General features: G+C 31.4%; 1 protein-coding gene across 1 annotated transcript; it reads right to left on the bottom strand.

The window, feature by feature from the left end:
* Positions 1 to 10,892: 10,892 nt before the first annotated feature.
* Positions 10,893 to 18,801, bottom strand: LOC145957837 (uncharacterized). The gene is made up of 2 exons (XM_083074246.1): positions 16,664 to 18,801; positions 10,893 to 12,232 (listed from the first exon to the last, which is right to left on the bottom strand). Exons 1-2 carry the CDS (start codon positions 18,799 to 18,801, stop codon positions 12,223 to 12,225), a joined length of 2,148 nt encoding a protein of 715 aa, XP_082930372.1. The 3' UTR covers positions 10,893 to 12,222.
* Positions 18,802 to 18,950: the final 149 nt, after the last annotated feature.

The following is an 18,950-nucleotide window of genomic DNA, read 5'->3' as shown; positions in this document are numbered from 1 at the left end:
ATAATGATTTTGCATATTAATTAAATTTCATTTCCTATAGACAATGTACCTGGCCTGGACAACCTTGATTGTTGGGACAATAATTTTGATCTATGATGATGGGATTCTCAACTTTGTCCATGATGATGTTTTGGAAGGTAACATTTCTAACGAACCCTTTGCTTGGTCTTGCCCAAGTCTTTATCCTCACCCCACTGTCAGATCCAGAGAAGATGGCATTCGTTAGAGTCACATTTTCTACTCCTTGTTCCTTCATTTCTTTACCCAAGCTTCCAATGTTGGATGTGTGAATCAAATGATATACACTTAATTAGATATTATATATAGTGATAAATTTAGTTAGACTAGGGTTATGTGGTTAATTAATTATCTTACCCCATGGCCAGGGCCACATTTAATGTTGGACATGAAGAGGTTGGAGGTGGCATCACTGATGGATATGCAGTCATCCCCAGTTTGCAAGGTACAACCATTAATAGTAACTCCAGTTGAGTGTTCAACATGAATGCCATCGGTGTTAGGGCTTTAGCCTGGTGCAATAAGCTTTACATTTTTGACAACAACATTCTTGCAAGTGTTGATCACAAGGTGACTTAGCTGGCTGTTCACTGAAGTTATGCCACTAACCACCAAGTTATTCACCCAGTTGAATGTCATTGACTGCAATTCAATTTCAAATTAGTTTCTTATAATTAATAAATAAAAATAATAACATAGGCATAGGAAATATTGCACACATATACATACCCTTGCTCCAACGGGGCAAGCCTTTCCCAGATCTCCTGCAATTCCAGAAAGCAGCCCCTTTAGCATCCAATTTTCCTCCAGAAACAACAATATTCTCTACATGATTGAATAAAATCCAATATCCAGAATTTCCTAGCGCCCTGTAATCTTCAGGAGCCACAAGAGTCCCATCTATGAGGAATGTGACCTTCCTCTTGCATGGACCTCGGAAATTGGTGTTTCTCAGCAGGTACCTCCCTTTAGGCACATAAATAGTCGCAGGACTTTGACTAGTGCATGCTGATTCCCATGCCTTTAAGAATGCTTTTGTACAGTCACTTTTTCCATCTGCTTTTGCCCCAAAATTAACCACATTATTATGCAGTGGTTGGACCTGCATTGGAAAACCCTAACAAAACACATGATGAGATAACCAACATTATAGTTTCAACAACACCCATTTTCTAACTTTTAGATTAGGTATGTTCCCAATGTGGAAAATGCTGTTTGTGAATTTACTTGAAGTACTGAACTCAGATGGTAGTTGAAGATGTTGAATTAATGCTAGATCAATTCAATATATATAGTGTATATGATCTATAAATTAATGTTTCATTTAGCATTCGCCTCAGTGTAATGCAAGTGAATTATACATTGAATACAGAATCTTAACAAGAAAGTTAAAATATGAATGTATACATTCATGAATAAATGATTGGTTTTGATGAATAAAGTCGTAGATAAATCATCTACACAAGAAGATTTAGCTGGTAGATAAACATGCATGCGATATGCTGATGCTTTGCTTAAGTAAAAGGGTTTAATATCTTGAAAAAATTTCTACCTATACTTTAATCAAACTTGAAATTCTACAACAATTAAAAAAAAATACATGTAATTAAGATAAGGAGGATAGATTAGTCTAAATGCACGATACTAATTAATACTTATTATTATTTTGTGCAGTATAATAAAAGCCATGTATATGACGCATACAATGAGTTGAATCAGCAAGATTAAGCACTGCATATTAAATATAATTATGTGTTACTCGATCCACATATAGTCCACACATATATAGTTTAATTTCTAAGTAAAAGACATGTTATGAGCTTTGAGTAATACGTACGACGATTAAAGAGAAATCGGCTTAATTTTGGTCATAAATTAACAAGGTCGTACAATTAAGTACGCTGTAGCCGTATTGCTTGCACTGAAATGCGCAGTCAAATTGCTTATTGCCCAAAATTTGAATGTTTGTAGTAGCCGTTTCTAGTTTTATTGAAAATAAATAGCTTATTTTGGAGATGTAGTTATCCTTAATCTATATATACTAGAGTGTATCAGTGGATGTGATGCATATTACACCTTTTTTTTTTTTCAATGCTTCAGATAAAATTTTAAGATACAAACTAGGTAAAAATTTCAATTTTAAAATTAAGAAGGGATCGAGTGTACCTTATTAATTCTAAAATAAAAGTAAAAATATAAATAAATAAAAGTGCTTTAGAAATGAAAATAGAAGAAAAGTTTTTTGAAAACAATTTCATGGTTTAAATAACCTTTTAGAATCAATTAAATTATTTCCTTATTTCAGTGCGTGCGCAGTACTTGTGAAATAGAAATTAAAAAATAAGTTCAATATTTCTTAAATAAAAACATTAAAATAATATTCTTTAGTATAGGAATTTTATAACTTAGTAGGAACTAAATGTATATCATCAAAGACCAAAAAGAAACATAAAAGGTAAGATCTAAACATCAAAAACCTTAAACAATCCAAAATATAATACAACCTTACATGAACAAAAATGTTATTTAAGTTGAATTAAAATTAATTAGTTTAATATAAGTAGTTGAGATTTGAAATATTGGAAATGAAACGTACGTAACACAAAAATCAAATTTAAAAATTTATGATTGAAATTTAAATAATATAGAAATTAAATTTAGTGTCAAATAAAAATTTAGAAAATATGAAAATAAAACAAGGATAAACACATTTTTTTATATAACTATTATGAAAATATTATGATATAACTAGATAACTAGATAAGAAATATTATGATATAATAACTAGATAAAATTTTAAATTAGTATTTTATTAATGGTTAATAATTAGAAAATAAAATAAGGATAAATACATTTTTTGAATTTTATATCTTAGATTTAAGATGAATAAATATATTAAGTTAATTAATAATTTATTTAAAATGTTAAAATTTAATTTATAAAAATAATATTTTAAAAGAGAAGGGTTATAATAACATCGGTGTAACTTTTACTAAGTATTACATCGCCCATAAGTTTATATTAAATGTGAATTTTATAAGTTCAACCGTTTGAAAGTTTTTTACTCTTAGATCATATATACAAAATTTTATATGAATTCAAGATGATTTGATACTTCATTCTTGTAAAACAAAATTGACGTAATATATACATTTTAAATAAAATATGAGCACTTTGATTACTTTCAAGTTATTGTTCAATTTTAGCAAAACTTTATATAAACATATAAAGTAATATGAATTTTCAATCTAACGGTTAGATTTACAAAATTCACATTTAATATAAAGTTATTGAGCGGTGTAATACTTAGTAAAAGTTATACTAGTGTTATTATAACCCTTCTCATTTTTAAAATATATAAATTATTACTTAAACTTTTAAATTTATAATAAATAATTTAAATTGTATCATAAAATTAATTTTAAATAAAAATAAGTAGATTGTTAATTATAAAAGTAAGTATATACATATAAATAAAGATTAATTAAATATAATATAATAATTATTATTAGTAATATAATTATTCTATATATTATTATATATTTATAACGGTCCGGATACACCAAAATGATAAGGATCCAAAGATAGTATAAGTATGAGATTGGATAGTTGAGGATGACTTAAATGAATTAATTTGTACTACTTATATACTAGCAACATGCATCTGCTTTTCGGTAGCTTATCTCATCAAAACTTCACAGTTAAACATGGTTGACTTGGAGTAATATAGGGATGAATGACCTTCTGGGAAGTTTTCAGAAATTGTGTAATTAAGGACAAAACATGCTAAAAAGTTAAGTATTTGAAATAAAATCTTTAAGAGGCTAAATATGAGTAGTTCGTAGCGACCAAATTTTGCGACGTCTATAAAATTTAATAAAATAAAAAATAAATGTTTAGAGACCGATTTATTCGGTCACTAATTTGGTCCTATACACTTCAGCGACCAAAATCATTGCAACAATTATGACCGAAAATTATTCCGTCGCTAAACAGCGTAGTGACTGATTAAATTCGGTCGCTAATGTAAATAGCGACCGATTTTAACAATTTTGCAACTGATTTTGGTGGTCGTTAAATTACATATTTTATGTAGTGTTATTGATTTAAAAACACATAATTAACTTTAATGGATATTTCTAATGTTCATATTACGTTTCAGTTGGAAGCATTGCTTGCGCCATCACTTCGATGACAGTTTTTATGCCTTAGTTTTATTGTAAAGGGAATGTTTGTGTAGATTGTTTTGTTTGTTTTGGATTAAATCATCGGATTAGTTATTTTTTGTGAGACATGATATTAATTTCTGTTGAGAGTAGTGTTTCTTCCATAATCGTTATTTTTACCATTATTCTTTAATGACTTTAATGATGTATTTTTTAAGAACGAAATATGAGGTCTACACTACAGTCCAACACAGATAATAATTCATATGTAATGAAATTAATAATACCACGAACTTGAGATATTGGAATAGAAAATTAGTTTGCTGGCCAGAACCTTGAGAAACTCATATTGAGTATTAGTCTCATAACTCTCAAAAGATTGAAACTTGGGACGGAGAGTATATGCCTTGAGGTCCCATTAAAAGGCAACGACTCCTAATCATGATAGTTACAAAATAAAATAAAATAAAATAATTAAAAATGTTTTAAGTGCATACAAATATGACTTTATCTTGTTTTAATTATTAAAATTTTATGTCATTTCTATATCTTAATATTTTCTTAGTATTCTCTTTTATTCCTTCCCATATTAACACTAGTTTATTTAGTGCAAATATCTAGCAAAATGAAAAATATTAAGATAATTAAATTAAAAAAATGTTTCAAATTAAGATAATTAAGTTATTTTCATGCTAATTTAATTGATTAACCTGTTTCTTATTTTATATATAAATAAAATAATTATATATAAAAAAAAAATTTCAGACAGAACATTGTGATTTACACTTTACAGGATACTTGTTTCAACTTTCTTCATATATCACTACTAGAAAAGTGTTATTTTTTTGCAAATTTTCTTGCAAAAAAATATTTGCAGAAAATTTTTGCGAATTTTCCTGCAAAAAAATATTTGCAGAAAATTTTTTGCGAATTTTCCTACAAAAAAATATTCGCAGAAATTTTTTGCTAATTTTCCTACAAAAAATAATTTACAGATATTTCTTACAAATTTTGCTACAATTTTAATAATCATGGAAAAAAAATTTCATGATAAAAATTTGCAGAAAATATTGTAAGAATTTTATTTTGTTTCTTGCAGATTTTCTTGCAAAAATAAATTTGCAAGTAATGTTTACTAAATGGTAGAAAAATTTTGCAGGTAACTTTTCCTGCGGATTTTCTTGCAAATTTTAATTCGCAGGAAAAATAAAAAATATATTTAAATTAATAAGATTAATATTTTAAAAAATCTTCAAGTCCCACATCGATTGAAAATAAAACAATTAAAGAGTATATAAGTTGGAATAACACTTCCTTACAAGTAGAATTGTATGGTTGAGTGTTAGACTTGTAATCTACAATCTTAGAATTTAAAAGATTATGTATGAGGCATGAAAATAAAAGATTATGAATTCTTAAAATATAGAATTTATAATAATTTTTTTTAATTTTTTCGTAAAAAATATTCCTGCAGAATTTCTTGCGAAAAAATTCGCAGGAAAGTTTCTTGCGAATTTTCCTGCGAATTTTTTTTTGCAGGAAAATTTCCTGCAAATTTTTTTTTGCAGGAAACTTTCCTGCGAATTTTTTTCGCAGGAAATTTCGCAGGAAAATTTCCTGCGAATTTTAAAATTCGCAAAAATATATTATCCACGAAGGTATTACCTGCAAATAAAATTTCGCAGAAAAATTTGCAGGAACAACGTTTCCTGCAAATTTTTATAAAAAATTCGCAGGAAAAGTTGCATGTAATAAGAGAAATTCTAGTAGTGTATGCAGATCCTATTTTGAGATTTTCTTAAAACATTTGGTTCAAAAAGAAAATTTTTTGTTATTTGTTTTTATATTGTAGTTCATTTAAAAGTTCCAATAAAATTACATAAAGATTTTTTTGCAAAACCATCATTATAACATATAGGAACGGAATAAAAAGAGTCATATAAATATATAATGAGATTTTTCTTCCCTTTTTTTTTCTCATTCAAGGTGTATAAGATAAAGAAATAAAACATTTTTTTTTGGTATAATAACAGTAGCATTCACAAAGAAAATGAGGATCAAACATAAATATATAATTAGAGTTGCAATATCAGTAGCAGCTTCACCATTGCCGTAAAACTCTTCTTATCGTTACTTCATCAAAATTTTCTTTTCTCAATTGCTAGCAGAGACACTTGACTCCTTGGATTTGCAAGGTTTATAACAACCTAATTATAAAATAGCACTTATTAGATATGCTACCATGGTAGACCATTGTTCAAGATGATTGATAATAAATATTTACACCTTAATACAATAATTGACGAGATCAAGTTGTCACTCTAACAATGAATAAGTTTTAACGATAAAAGGTAGTAGCCATAATGAATAGAATACCAAGTTACACTTATTCAAATGAATTATTTTGTAATAAATAAATATGTAAGCTATTTGACCATCATAACTTCTTCCACTGTTGTTGTCTAACTAAAACAAAAGAAAAGAAAATAAACTTGTTTTTTTTTTTTAAAGAGCAAAAGGGTTTGAGAAGTTTGTGTGGAGCTCCCTTCACGTCAAGACAAAAAGATCAAGGTAACCTCATCTCCAAATTCATGCAAACCCTTGAATTCAAACACATCTTATTTTGTTACGAAATCAGAGGTATCCATGAACTAGCAGTAGAGGTTTACTATCATATACTTTTAAACTTGAAGTGAAGGGAACTCCAACCTGGATTTTACCCAATATCCTAAAGCAAACACTAATTTGATGTATAAACAAGAGAAAGAGAAGTGTTGATTTCAATATAAGAAACCTTCATTTATATAGGCTGGAAAATAGGTTTGATAAAATCAGGACCATTAAAATTGTTGAACCAAATATGTTAAAAAATCTCAAGGATTGATGAAACATGTATATAATATTAATTACAAAATCCTATATAATTAATGCTACATTAACTTTACAAATATGTATTAATATTAAGGAGTCATGTACAACTAAGTGGGTACTTTCAAGAAATAAAAAATGTACAGCTAGGATGGGACACCACAATATCAAGAATCCTTCTTAGGGATGGCAATGGGGTCCCATGGGGGCGGCTAATAGTAAATTCGTCCCCACCCCGCTGTATGAAAATTGACCTCATACCCACCCCATATCTACGCCGGTATCCATTAAGCTGGTATCCATGAATTTCTTGAATACCCACGGATATCCATAGATATATCCATGGATATTTATAAATTTTTTAAGAAATTTAAAAAATTATATTACAAATAATTTTAAATTTATATTTAATGTCAATGAAATATTAAAAATAAAAATTTAATGTTAATTTTGAATTTGTATTTAACATTAATTCGGTTGAAATAATAATAAAAATGCAAGATAATCAATAACTTAAAATACATCAATCTTACACAAGTAAGGGAAAGTCTCATATCACAAAGTTACAATAATTCAATCTCATAATTTCAAACGTAAGTAAACAACTTAAAATACATAAATCTTATTGGTTTAATCAAAGCTATAAAATTAATCAAATTACATCTAACATAATTCTATGGAAAGAAAATAAGATGAGAGTGTAGTTTTAGGGTTATGTGGTATAAGGATAATCAGGATATTTAATAAATATTATTAAACGGGTACCCACGAGTATGAATATCATCATACCTGCCTCCGCCCCATTTATAAACGGGTAAAAAATTATCCATCCCCATTATCCACAGGTATCCAATTAGTCTATCCATTTATTATCCGTAGCGGATTTTACCCACAGATACCCGCAGATACGAGTATTTTTGCCATCCCTAATCCTTCTCGTGAGCAAGATTGAATTACTCTTTTTTTTTGTTTTTTTTTATGAACCTATTGTATAAGGGTGAATCTTAATATTGATATGAAATAAATTGTTAAAAAAGAAAAGTCCATATTTTATATGCTCATGATTTTGGTAAAGATTGAACACTTTTTTGGTGGTGGTCACATTTTATTAATATTGTAATAACCCACAAACAAACTAGTCTTACTAACAAGTACACTAATAAAGGAATCCATAAACAATGTTTTTATTATTAAGAACTACAATAAAGTTTGTTTGTAGGTTTAACCATATGTTATAACTTTTTATTATAATATAATTATTAACCACGAATTATTAAAGGATAAATATACCAATATGTTATAACTTTTTATTATAATATAATTATATTTAAAAATATTTATTTATTATAAATTTAAAATTCATAAAAGAAAATATATGATATACATTTTACATACTAAAATATTAGTTTTTTGGTAATAATTATTTCTTTGACATATATTTGTGGAAATTATCATCGATCATCTGACTAGCTAGAATCAACTTTTATGATTAAAGGTCATCAATACAGTTCTATACTTATATTTTTTTTAATAAAAATCAAAATTCGATTTATGACTTATACCACTTTATTAATAAAAATGAGTCAACTTTTATGAGTGTTAAGAGAAAAGATTAATAAATATAAATTTGATTATATATATATATATATATATATATATATATAATCACAATATTATATTTGAATGGCTAATATTATAGTTATACCAAAAAATGATTGTTATTGGAAAATAAATTCATATAAGTTTCCAAATAAAAATATAATTTGTAAATTTTTAAATAGACATATAATCCCTAACTTCTAAATCGCAATCTTAATATAATAGTTGTAATTAAAAGATTTAATTATTCTCACAATAACAAAATATTTTCAATTTATGCAAAGGGGCATCTAACTTCACCAGGAATGCTCTTTATTTTGAAAATGTTTCTACAATATTTGATGTACCTTGTAATTATTTTAGTTTTAGCCTTGTTATGTTTGAAGTTTTAAAAGTGATATCTTTTATCCTTAGTTTTCAATTTTTAAATGAAGTCTTTTTCAGATCCATTATTTTATATTATTGAATGTATTTATGAGGGATAAAGGGTGTTATACAATTTAATTGTTGCTACATTGTATTTATATTATTGTTTTAGAACTCTAAGGATTAAGGGATTCTTGAAAGTTAAGTTGTTTTTAAGGCTGCTTTTAGTAGAAATCTAGTTGACCAAGTTTAGAGAAAGGTATTTAAGATTTTTCTTAAGACCTAATTAAAGTTCATAAGTTCAAATCCTAATAAACTAGAGAGAAGCTAGTGAGATAGACTTTGGAGTTGAAGAGAATCCTATTTCCTTCTAACTCCGTAGAAGTGTCAAAATCTTCCCTTGTAGCTGAGTAGTAATATTAGATTGGAGGATTCAAGGTTTTAAGCTGATAGAGAGTGTCGTATGGTGAACTCTCGAGAAGCCTTCATTCTTTCTTCCTTTTTCTTATTTTTGAGTGATTCGAGATAATTAAGGAAAGTTTGTAAATTGATAATGATTCACTACTAGAAAAGTACTGTTCAACATCACTATATCTACATTGGTTCTAGTAGAAACGATATAAATCAAACACACAATGGCAATCTTGTAAATAAATAGAAAATGTAAACATATTTACATTGATTTTATGAAGAAACGATGTAAATATGAAAAATTATACATCGATTTTGTTATTGATCGATGTAGAAATAAAATAAAAAAGTTATTCTACATCGAGTTTGCTTTTGACCGATGTAGAAGTCAAGGACAAATATTGACCTTGCACGCTTACATACATGAAAAAAGAAACCTATGGACAACATTCTCAGCCGACAACACACACGGAAAGCAAATCCCCTTAACAACATTTTCAACCCTTTTCTCTTCTCTTCTCTCCCACAATGAGATAATTTTTAGAATTTTTTTTTATCAACCTTTTATCATTTTAATCTATAATTTTATTATATCTAAATCAATTTGAAAGAACTGAAAAGTAAACAAACCATTAAAAAAAAAAAAAAAAATTTTTATGTTTTAAATCGAACTCAACTATCAACAGGTTGCCCAAACAAAACTCAAAGTTGATCTCTTAAGTAAAAACATTAAAATAATTTTTTTTAATATAGGAAGTTTATAACTTAGTAGGAACTAAATGTATAAGTTGAGATTTGAAAATGGAAATGAAACGTAACACAAAAATTAAATTTAGTATAAAATAAAAATTGAGAAAGTTATTATTGATTTGAAAACACTTAATTGGCTTTAATGGATATTTCTAATGTACATATTACGTTTCGGTTGGAAGCATTGCTTGCGTCTCCTCACTTCAATGAGAGTTTTTATGTCCCATATTTATGTGAAGGGAATGTTTGTGCTTGCATGTTTTTTTATTAAATTATCGGATTAGTTATTTTTTGTAGGATAGGATTCCTAATTTATGTTGGGAGTATTTCTTCCATAATCGTTGTTATTTACCATTCTTTAGATTTTGTTAGTTTCTTATGGGTTCTTGCATAGTCTCCCTATTGTGCTTTGTTCTATTTCTTTTTAATAAAAAATATTAAAAAAACTCTTAAACTATTGAATAATAACAATAGAATTACATGTCATAAGAAGAAAAAGAGAGTATGGTTTACATATTTACGCATTCAATCGTAATCATATAAATTACTCTTTCTAGGTTTGTTCTAGTTTTGAATACAAATAACAAAAAAAAAATTAATTAAATAAGTAAATTAATATCATTTAATTACAGAAATTTTATTTTAAAATAACATAATTTCTTGAACAATCCTTTCTTAGTTTTTTCTTTATCAGCAAAAAAAAGGTATAGTAGATGCAGGTACAAGGGTCAACCCAATTACATAATGAAACAGACATTGACTTTCAAAATCTTCTAACATTTACCCTTTCACACAGTAAATTTTGTCATTGACCTACACCCACTATGCTACGAATCAGATTATCACAAGTAAATACCTTTAAGACCTAAAAAATCATTTTTGTTTAAATGTTGAAACTTTATATTAAGAATAACAAAGGATCACATGTACTATGTAGCATTAAATAGAATAAATTTATTTGAGATATGCTTATATTTAACACTAATAAACATGTGCTTTTTGTTGTTTATATTTAGGATAAGAGGGTTTTGATACATCTCCCCACTAATGAGAAATTGAAGATAATTTTATTAATTTTAAGAGAATCATATTAATGTAAAAGTGATATGTATTTGATATTTTTTTAATTTAATGAAATAATATTTAATATTTTTTAGATTTTCATAACTTTCTTTTAAGTTTCTTCAACGTAGTAAGAAAGTTTGTAGGTTTGTAAACAACATTTGAGTTATCATATAATGTATTCTAGATTTGTGTGTTAAAGTAGAAAATACTCGGATGTTGTAACTTTAACGTTACAATAGATTAGAAGTTGAAACATTAATATTAAGGAAGTATTTGATATACGATAAAATTTTCATGTTTGAAAATTATGATTCATGAAAATCATAAATATTGAGAATTGCGATTCCTAAGAATTAAAAAAATATGTTTGATTCATCATAAAAAAAATTTCAAATTAAGATAATTAAGTTATTTTCATGTGTTTAATTTAATCGATTAACGTATTTCTTATTTTATATATAAATAAGATAATTACATATATTTTTTTTTAATTAAACGGAACGTATTGGTTATACTTTATAATATACTTGTTTCACCTTTCTTTGGGTATGGAGATCCTATTTTAAGATTTTCTTGACACATTTGGTTCAAAAAGAAAATTTTTTGTTATTTGTGTTTATATTGGTAGTTCATTTAAAAGTTCCAATAAAATTATTACATAAAGATTTTTGCAAAACCATGTCTATAACATATAGGAATGGAATAAAAAGAGTGATATAAATATATAATGAGATTTTTCTTCTCCTTTTTATCTTTCAAGATGTATAGCATAAAGAAATAAAACACCCATTATTTTTTTTCTGTATAATAACAATAACATTCACAAGGAAAATGAGGATCAAACATATAAATATATATTGGAGTTGAAACGTGGATAACAACTTCACCATTGTTGCAAAACTCTTCTTGTCAGTACTTCATGAGGCTTTTCTTTTCTCAATTACTAGCGGGGATACTTGACTCCTTGGATTTGCAAGATTTATAACAACCTAAATATAAAATAACATTTGTTAGATATGTTAGCATGGTAGAGCATTGTTCAAGATGATTGATGATGAATATTTACACCTTAACAAAATAATTCATGAGATCAAGTTGTCACTCTAATAATGAATAAAATTGAAATGATAAATAATAATAGTCATAATGAATAGAACACCAGTTTACACCTTTTTTTTTTGAAACAGCAAAATAAATTGAGGTGGCACTAGGGGTGCCACAACCCAAAATTACAGGAAAGTTACAGGTTATTAGTAATATAGTTCATTTGAACTAAATTACTCCATAACCGGATATATCAATCATACAATTACACCACTAAAAACTACACCCTGGTTCTTATCAGTGGCTAAAAACTATTTGACTAACAGCTACCCACATTTGTTGCACCTTACATACCTGTTATTCCCCCCTTCTGATTTCTGTGAGCATAAGCAATATTGACCCTCTTTTACCTTTGTAACCTCCACTAGATCAGACATGTAGAGACAGCAAACATTGACCTGGGTTACAGAGCCACTGAGCAAAAGGAGTTGTGAACTGCTTGTTAAGTAACCTCATCCACTGCCAAGAAGTACACGTGATCTCTCTTAATGTGTTTTCTAAGTTAAAAGTCACACCTTCAAATCTACCCTTGTTCCTGTTCATCCACACCGTTCGAGTTGTTGCTAGCCATAGAGTTCTCCAAGCTTGTATTTGAATGCTTGATGATAAGGGTGCTGGGATAAAATTGAAGTGATGTTCCACCTCTTGAGGGAGCGGAGATGGACAATTTATCCAATTCAACAAACTTTTCCAGATGTTATCAACTTCTTGGCAATTGCAAAATAAATGCGAAACAGTTTCCTCAACCTTGTTACACAGCACACAAATGGATTGTTGTTCATCAAGGATTAAATTCCTTCTTTTTAGGATATCTACAGAAGGAATACCTCTATTGACTAACCTCCACAAGAAGATAAGTGCCTTCGGTGGAGCTTTTATAGACCAAATTTGTTTAAATAGTGATCCTTCCTCCTCGGGCCTTGTCTCTGATTCGATCACGTTGTATGCCTCTTTCACCGAAAACATTCCATCTACTTTGGACCTCCAAAACCACCAATCTGTTTGGTTAACTGTAGGTTGCCAACCTCGTAAAACCTGACCAAGTTCCTGTTCCATCTCTGTATGATTTACACCTGTTTGCTCACTCCACCAGAACCTCCATTTCCATACACCCTCTACCCACTCCCCCATTTCGCTAATGACATGGTGTTTCTGCTCGGAACTTGCAAAAAGTGATGGGAATTTTGCTGCTAAGGTTACTTGTTCTACCCAATTATCCAGCCAGAATCTTACTGCACTTCCTCTATTGACTTTCCACTCCACCTGTCTGTCGAACCACCCCTCTGATTCCAGCCCACCGCATACCATTATCAAGTCCTTCCACCAAATTGAATCATTTTGTAGTGCCTTCTGTGCACATAAATTTTGGAATCCCCCGTATTTGGAGCAAAGCAATTTCACCCATAAAGCTTCCGGATTATGAAATAAACACCACCTCCATTTAGCAAGAAGTGCCTTGTTAAACAGATTAATGTCTTTTATATTCAGGCCCCCTTTTTCTTTAGCCACTGTTATTTTCTGCCACTTGATCCATGCCATCTTCTTGGACCCCTGATTAGACCCCATAAGAATTGTCTTTGCAGTCTTGATATCTCAGAGCACACACCTTTTGGTATCTTATAAAAAGATAGATAGTATAAAGGTAAGGAAGTGAGTACTGAATTAATCAATTGCACTCTGCCAGCCATGGATAACACTTTCCCTTTCCAATTAGAAAGTCTCTTTTTTATTTTTTCCACCACAGGGATCCACGTTACCTTCCTTCTTGGGTTTGCACCAATTGGCAATCCGAGATAGTTAAAAGGTAATTTCAGTAGTTTACAATTCAGCAATTGTGCGAATCTTTCCAACACTTGGTCTTCCAACCCAATAGCCCCGAACTTACTTTTTATAAAATTAACCTTTAGACCAGAAATTAGCTCAAAACATCTCATAATTGCCTTAATAACCACCACGTTCTGAATGGAGCCCTCCCCAAAAATCATTGTGTCATCAGCATATTGCACAATACTGATGTTAACTTTATTATTCCCCACAACCATAGGTTTGAAAATATTCTTCTTCACTGCTTCCCTCACCATGGCTGTCAAACCTTCTGCTGCCACTAAAAATAAGAATGGTGCTAAGGGATCTCCTTGTCGTATACCTCTTTTCAATGAAAATTCCTTAGACGGGCTTCCGTTGACAAGTACGGATGTTGTTGCCGTCCTAAGGCATTCACAAATCCACCTCCCCCATTTACTGCAAAAACCCATCCTTTGCAGAAGATATAGTAGATATGACCAGTTCACAGAATCGTACGCCTTCTCGAAATCAACCTTAAAGAAAATCCCCTCCTTTTTTTTCACCTTAGCTTCGTGAATTGTTTCATTCACTATAAGAACACTTTGCATTATATTCCTTCCTTCAATGAATGCACTCTGTCTCTCATCAATTACTGATGGCAGGACCTTTTTCATCCTATTGGCCAAAATTTTAGAAAGGATTTTATACATACACCCTACTAATGAGATGGGTCTGAAATCATCCCAACTCTGCGGATCTTCTTTATTAGGAATAAGGGATATGAATGCAGAGTTAGATCCTTTTGGAAGTCTGCCATTCTGGTGAAACTCGTTGAGAAATCTACAAATATCTCCTTTCAAAACCTCCCAAAACTCTTTTATAAATTTAAAGTTGAATCCGTCAGGCCCTGGACATTTGGTACTACCACAATCCCATACTGCTTCTTTTATCTCCACCTCCCCAAACACTGCCACAAGCATCTCATTCTGACTCGAAGATATGGTTTTGAAATGGGCTCCATCCAATTTTGGTCTGACAATTGACTGTTCCTGAAATCTGTTCTCAAAATATGACAAAGCATTATTTTTCACTACCTTAGGTTCCTCCACCCATTGATCATCTATAAATAGCCCCTTTATCTCGTTCTTCCTACTCCTCCATTTTACCATCAAATGAAAGAATTTGGTGTTCATATCTCCTTCTTTGATCCATTGACTTCTAGATTTTTGGCACCAAATAGACTCGTTTCTAATTGCAGCATCCCAGAACAGTTGAAGTAGTTCACACTTTCTACTGATTTCCACCTCAGTTAAGCTTCTCTCCTCCTCAATTATGTCTAGCTTATTCATTTCCTCCACCACTCTCCTTTCTTCCATTTTTTGGCTTTTAAAATCCTTTGCGTTCCATTCCTTCAATGTTATTTTTAATTGCTTTAATTTCTGTTGTAGCACATAAGCTCCCCATCCCTGGATAGACATCCTTCTCCATGCGTCCTCAACAACCGTATGGAATTGATTGTCTTGAATCCAGCAATCCAAAGAACGAAAAGGTTTGGGGCCCCAATCCACCATTTTCGATTGTAGTAGTATTGGACAGTGATCAGAGACACTCCTTTTCATCACCTTTTGAGAAATGTTAGACCATTCCAGCAAGCACTCCTTCGTGACAAAAATTCTGTCCAGCCTACTTTTCACCCTACCATTTGGTTTGTACCAAGTATACTTCTTACCGATTATTGGTACTTCCTCCAATTCCATCTGACTAATGAATCTATTGAATTGAGTCATCTCCCTCGTTCTATTGTTGTTGCTCACATCAACATTTACCCTTTCCTCGGCCCTCCTTATGCAGTTAAAATCGCCCAACACACACCACATTTGCACCTGACTACAATTTTTCATCTCAACCAATTCATTCCATATCAGTTCTTTTTGAGCTTGAATGCAAGGCATATACACATTAACAAATATCACTCTCGATCCATCATCCAACCATATCCCCTCCAATCCCAAATAGGATGAACCTTCAAAGACCGAACAACATTGAAATGCTTCCTTCCTCCAGATACATAACAGGCCACCTGCAGTGTTAACAGCTGGAATCGCTCTCCACTCGTAGTCATCTTCACCCCAAAAACTTTTGCACATAGCTTCCGTAATTTCTCGTGTCTTTGTTTCCTGCAAACATAATAACTGAACTCTCTCTTTCTGAATCATCTCCCTGAGATTCCTCCTTTTCACCCTACCCCCAAGTCCCCTTATATTGAAGGTGATGATCTTCATAAGGCACAGTTATCAACCCCCTCCTCATTCACCCTTTGAAACTTCAGTTTCTCCAGCACATCTCTTTTTTCCAGATTAACCATCTGTTTAATGATTTGTTCTTCTGACCCGTTATGGGAAATACCCACTTGTTTTCCAATTTGCCATAACCTCTTAGCTTCCTCCTCATCGTTTTTTAACCAAAAAACCCTATTACAGCTTCTAATATCACCGTCAGAAATAGATGGGCTCAGAGATAAATTAGCTAACCTTATAAATTTTCTTGTTGAGCTCTTCTTTTTGGCGCCACCTGCTTTCCTCATAGTCTTCGTCTCATGCTCGTTGATCTTTTCCACCAAAGTCTCTTTGCCGCCCCCACCTTCTTTGTTAAGCTCCAGTCTTTTGCTCCCTACCGTATTCGTACCGATCCTAATCTTGTCATTAGGATCTTCCGATATTAACATGATTATGTCTTTCCCCCTGGATTTGATAGGGGTTTGTTGATTATTGCATGCCACACTATCTTGTTGGATCGTAACCTCCCAATTTCCCCCCGACGCCGGACTGTCTTGATGTTCTGATTCGTTGCATCCTAGTCCACGCCCGTTAGAACTTCCTTTATGAATTGGAGTCACTTGTTGGCCCATGGATACTCTATCCTTCCCTGATGTCAAGATGAGTTTCGGATTGGCCCATATTTCACTAAAGTCCATTGTGGTATTAGGTAGGCCACACTTATTCAGCCCAACACTACATTTTTCCTTTTTTTTTTCCAACTTAGTTGGCCCACTATCAACTTTTGTATTTTTTTTTTGGCTGCATTCTCCTATCTCTCCACGACCCTCGATACCAGCGCTATCCATAACATGCGTATCTGAATCCTCCCCGCTTTTTCCTTCATCAACAAATGGTTGCATTGTTTCTTTTAATGTTGATTCGCACGTTTCCTTGCCACCCTCTTCTGACAAGCCTCTTCTATCGGGGTGAAATTGACTACTCCTCTGTACACTTTTTCCTTCAGAAGCAACTATTTCTTGTACTGCATTTGCACCGTCAACCCCTTTTTCTTTCACATTGTCTACCTTATGACCGCTCCTACTTGCAGCTTTTCCTTCAATGTCCCCTCTCTCATCTGTGGCAGCCCTTGTACCTTTCGCAACAGAGTATGACCGCTGGCTTTTATCTGTTGGTCCGAAATTCAAATTTTCTTTGCCTCTCGAACCGAGAGACCTTTCCGTCCACTCAGTCTCCACCACCGCTTCCAATGAATCACCGTCTGAAACTTCTTCCGACCAGTTTGAACCATCAACTGATCCCGTCCATTCACTCCTGTTTGAAGAAGCTGACGAAGCATGATTGTTCCATAGCCAACAATTGCACTTGTTGACACTAGTTGTTAACTCCTCATTTATTCTGACTGTTGTTACTATGTCATTTATCTTCACCGAGAAATTGGAATTCAGAATTTGAGGAGAGGATGTCTTTACCAACACTCTTGCATACTCCAGTCTTGCCAATGACATTGTTTCTTTGTCCACTAATACCGTCGTTCCCCATGCACCCATGATTTTTGAAAAGCATTCAGATCCCCAAAGCTGAATAGGAATTCCACTGCATCTTACCCACGCAAGTCTGTTTCCTGTAATGAGATTACACTCCCATTTTTGTATAATATGAAAGAAAGCCCCTAATTCAGTTGATAAAGGTGACTTTTTGATCTCTTCTTCGTCTACCCCCGAAATCAGAACCATGTCGTCTCCCATATACCTCACCCTCACCTCCTTATATTCATGAACGAAACGGGCTTCGTGAATCTTATCAAACATAGATAAGTCCCTGAGTCTTCCTACAAAACAACTCTTCAACCACTCCGACTGAGTTTCTGGAACTGTAATAGATGGGCCGCTCCAATCCTCTTTTAGTTTGATTTTTTTGATCTGCCAGTGACCTCTACCTTCCCGTTTACCTTGAACTGCCTTCTTGCCATTCTTAACCACCTCTGCAAAGGATCTTCCTCCTGTCTTTACAACGCATGATTCTGAATAACCACCTCCTCTTTCCATATTCCTTCGTGTTGCTACATCCTTCTTCCAGCTTACACTCTCCACTTCTCTGGGATATTTTGAAATGTTTACGTACAACTTATAGTCTCCGATATATATTTGACCTAGTTCAGCTTCCAATCGATTTTCATCCTTTACGTTTAAAAACCTAACAAAACCGAATCTATGTCCCCATCTATTCCTTCTTTTTGAGACAAATACTTCCCACACCCTGCCATATCTTAAGAAGACCTTCCACAAATCTTGTTCCTTGTACGCTTCTGGGAAGTTTTTGAAGAAGAACGTAGTTAATCTTCCACCTTTGAAGTTGTTAACTACCGTTGGTCCGTCACCTTTCCTTACCATGCGTGGATTCATCATTTAAAACATAGTTGGTTGTTAACTACCGTTGGTCCGTCACCTTTCCTTATCAAACATAGTTGGTTGCTTTCTTATGTGTAATATATGTTAACACCAGTTTACACCTATTCAATTGAATTATTTTTGTAATAAAT

This window comes from Cajanus cajan, chromosome 5, assembly GCF_000230855.2.
Source record: "Cajanus cajan strain Asha chromosome 5, NIPB_CcT2T_4, whole genome shotgun sequence".
Lineage (NCBI taxonomy): Eukaryota > Viridiplantae > Streptophyta > Magnoliopsida > Fabales > Fabaceae > Cajanus > Cajanus cajan.
Note: the sequence above shows the minus strand (reverse complement) of the source record. Positions and strands in the feature narration are given on the sequence as shown.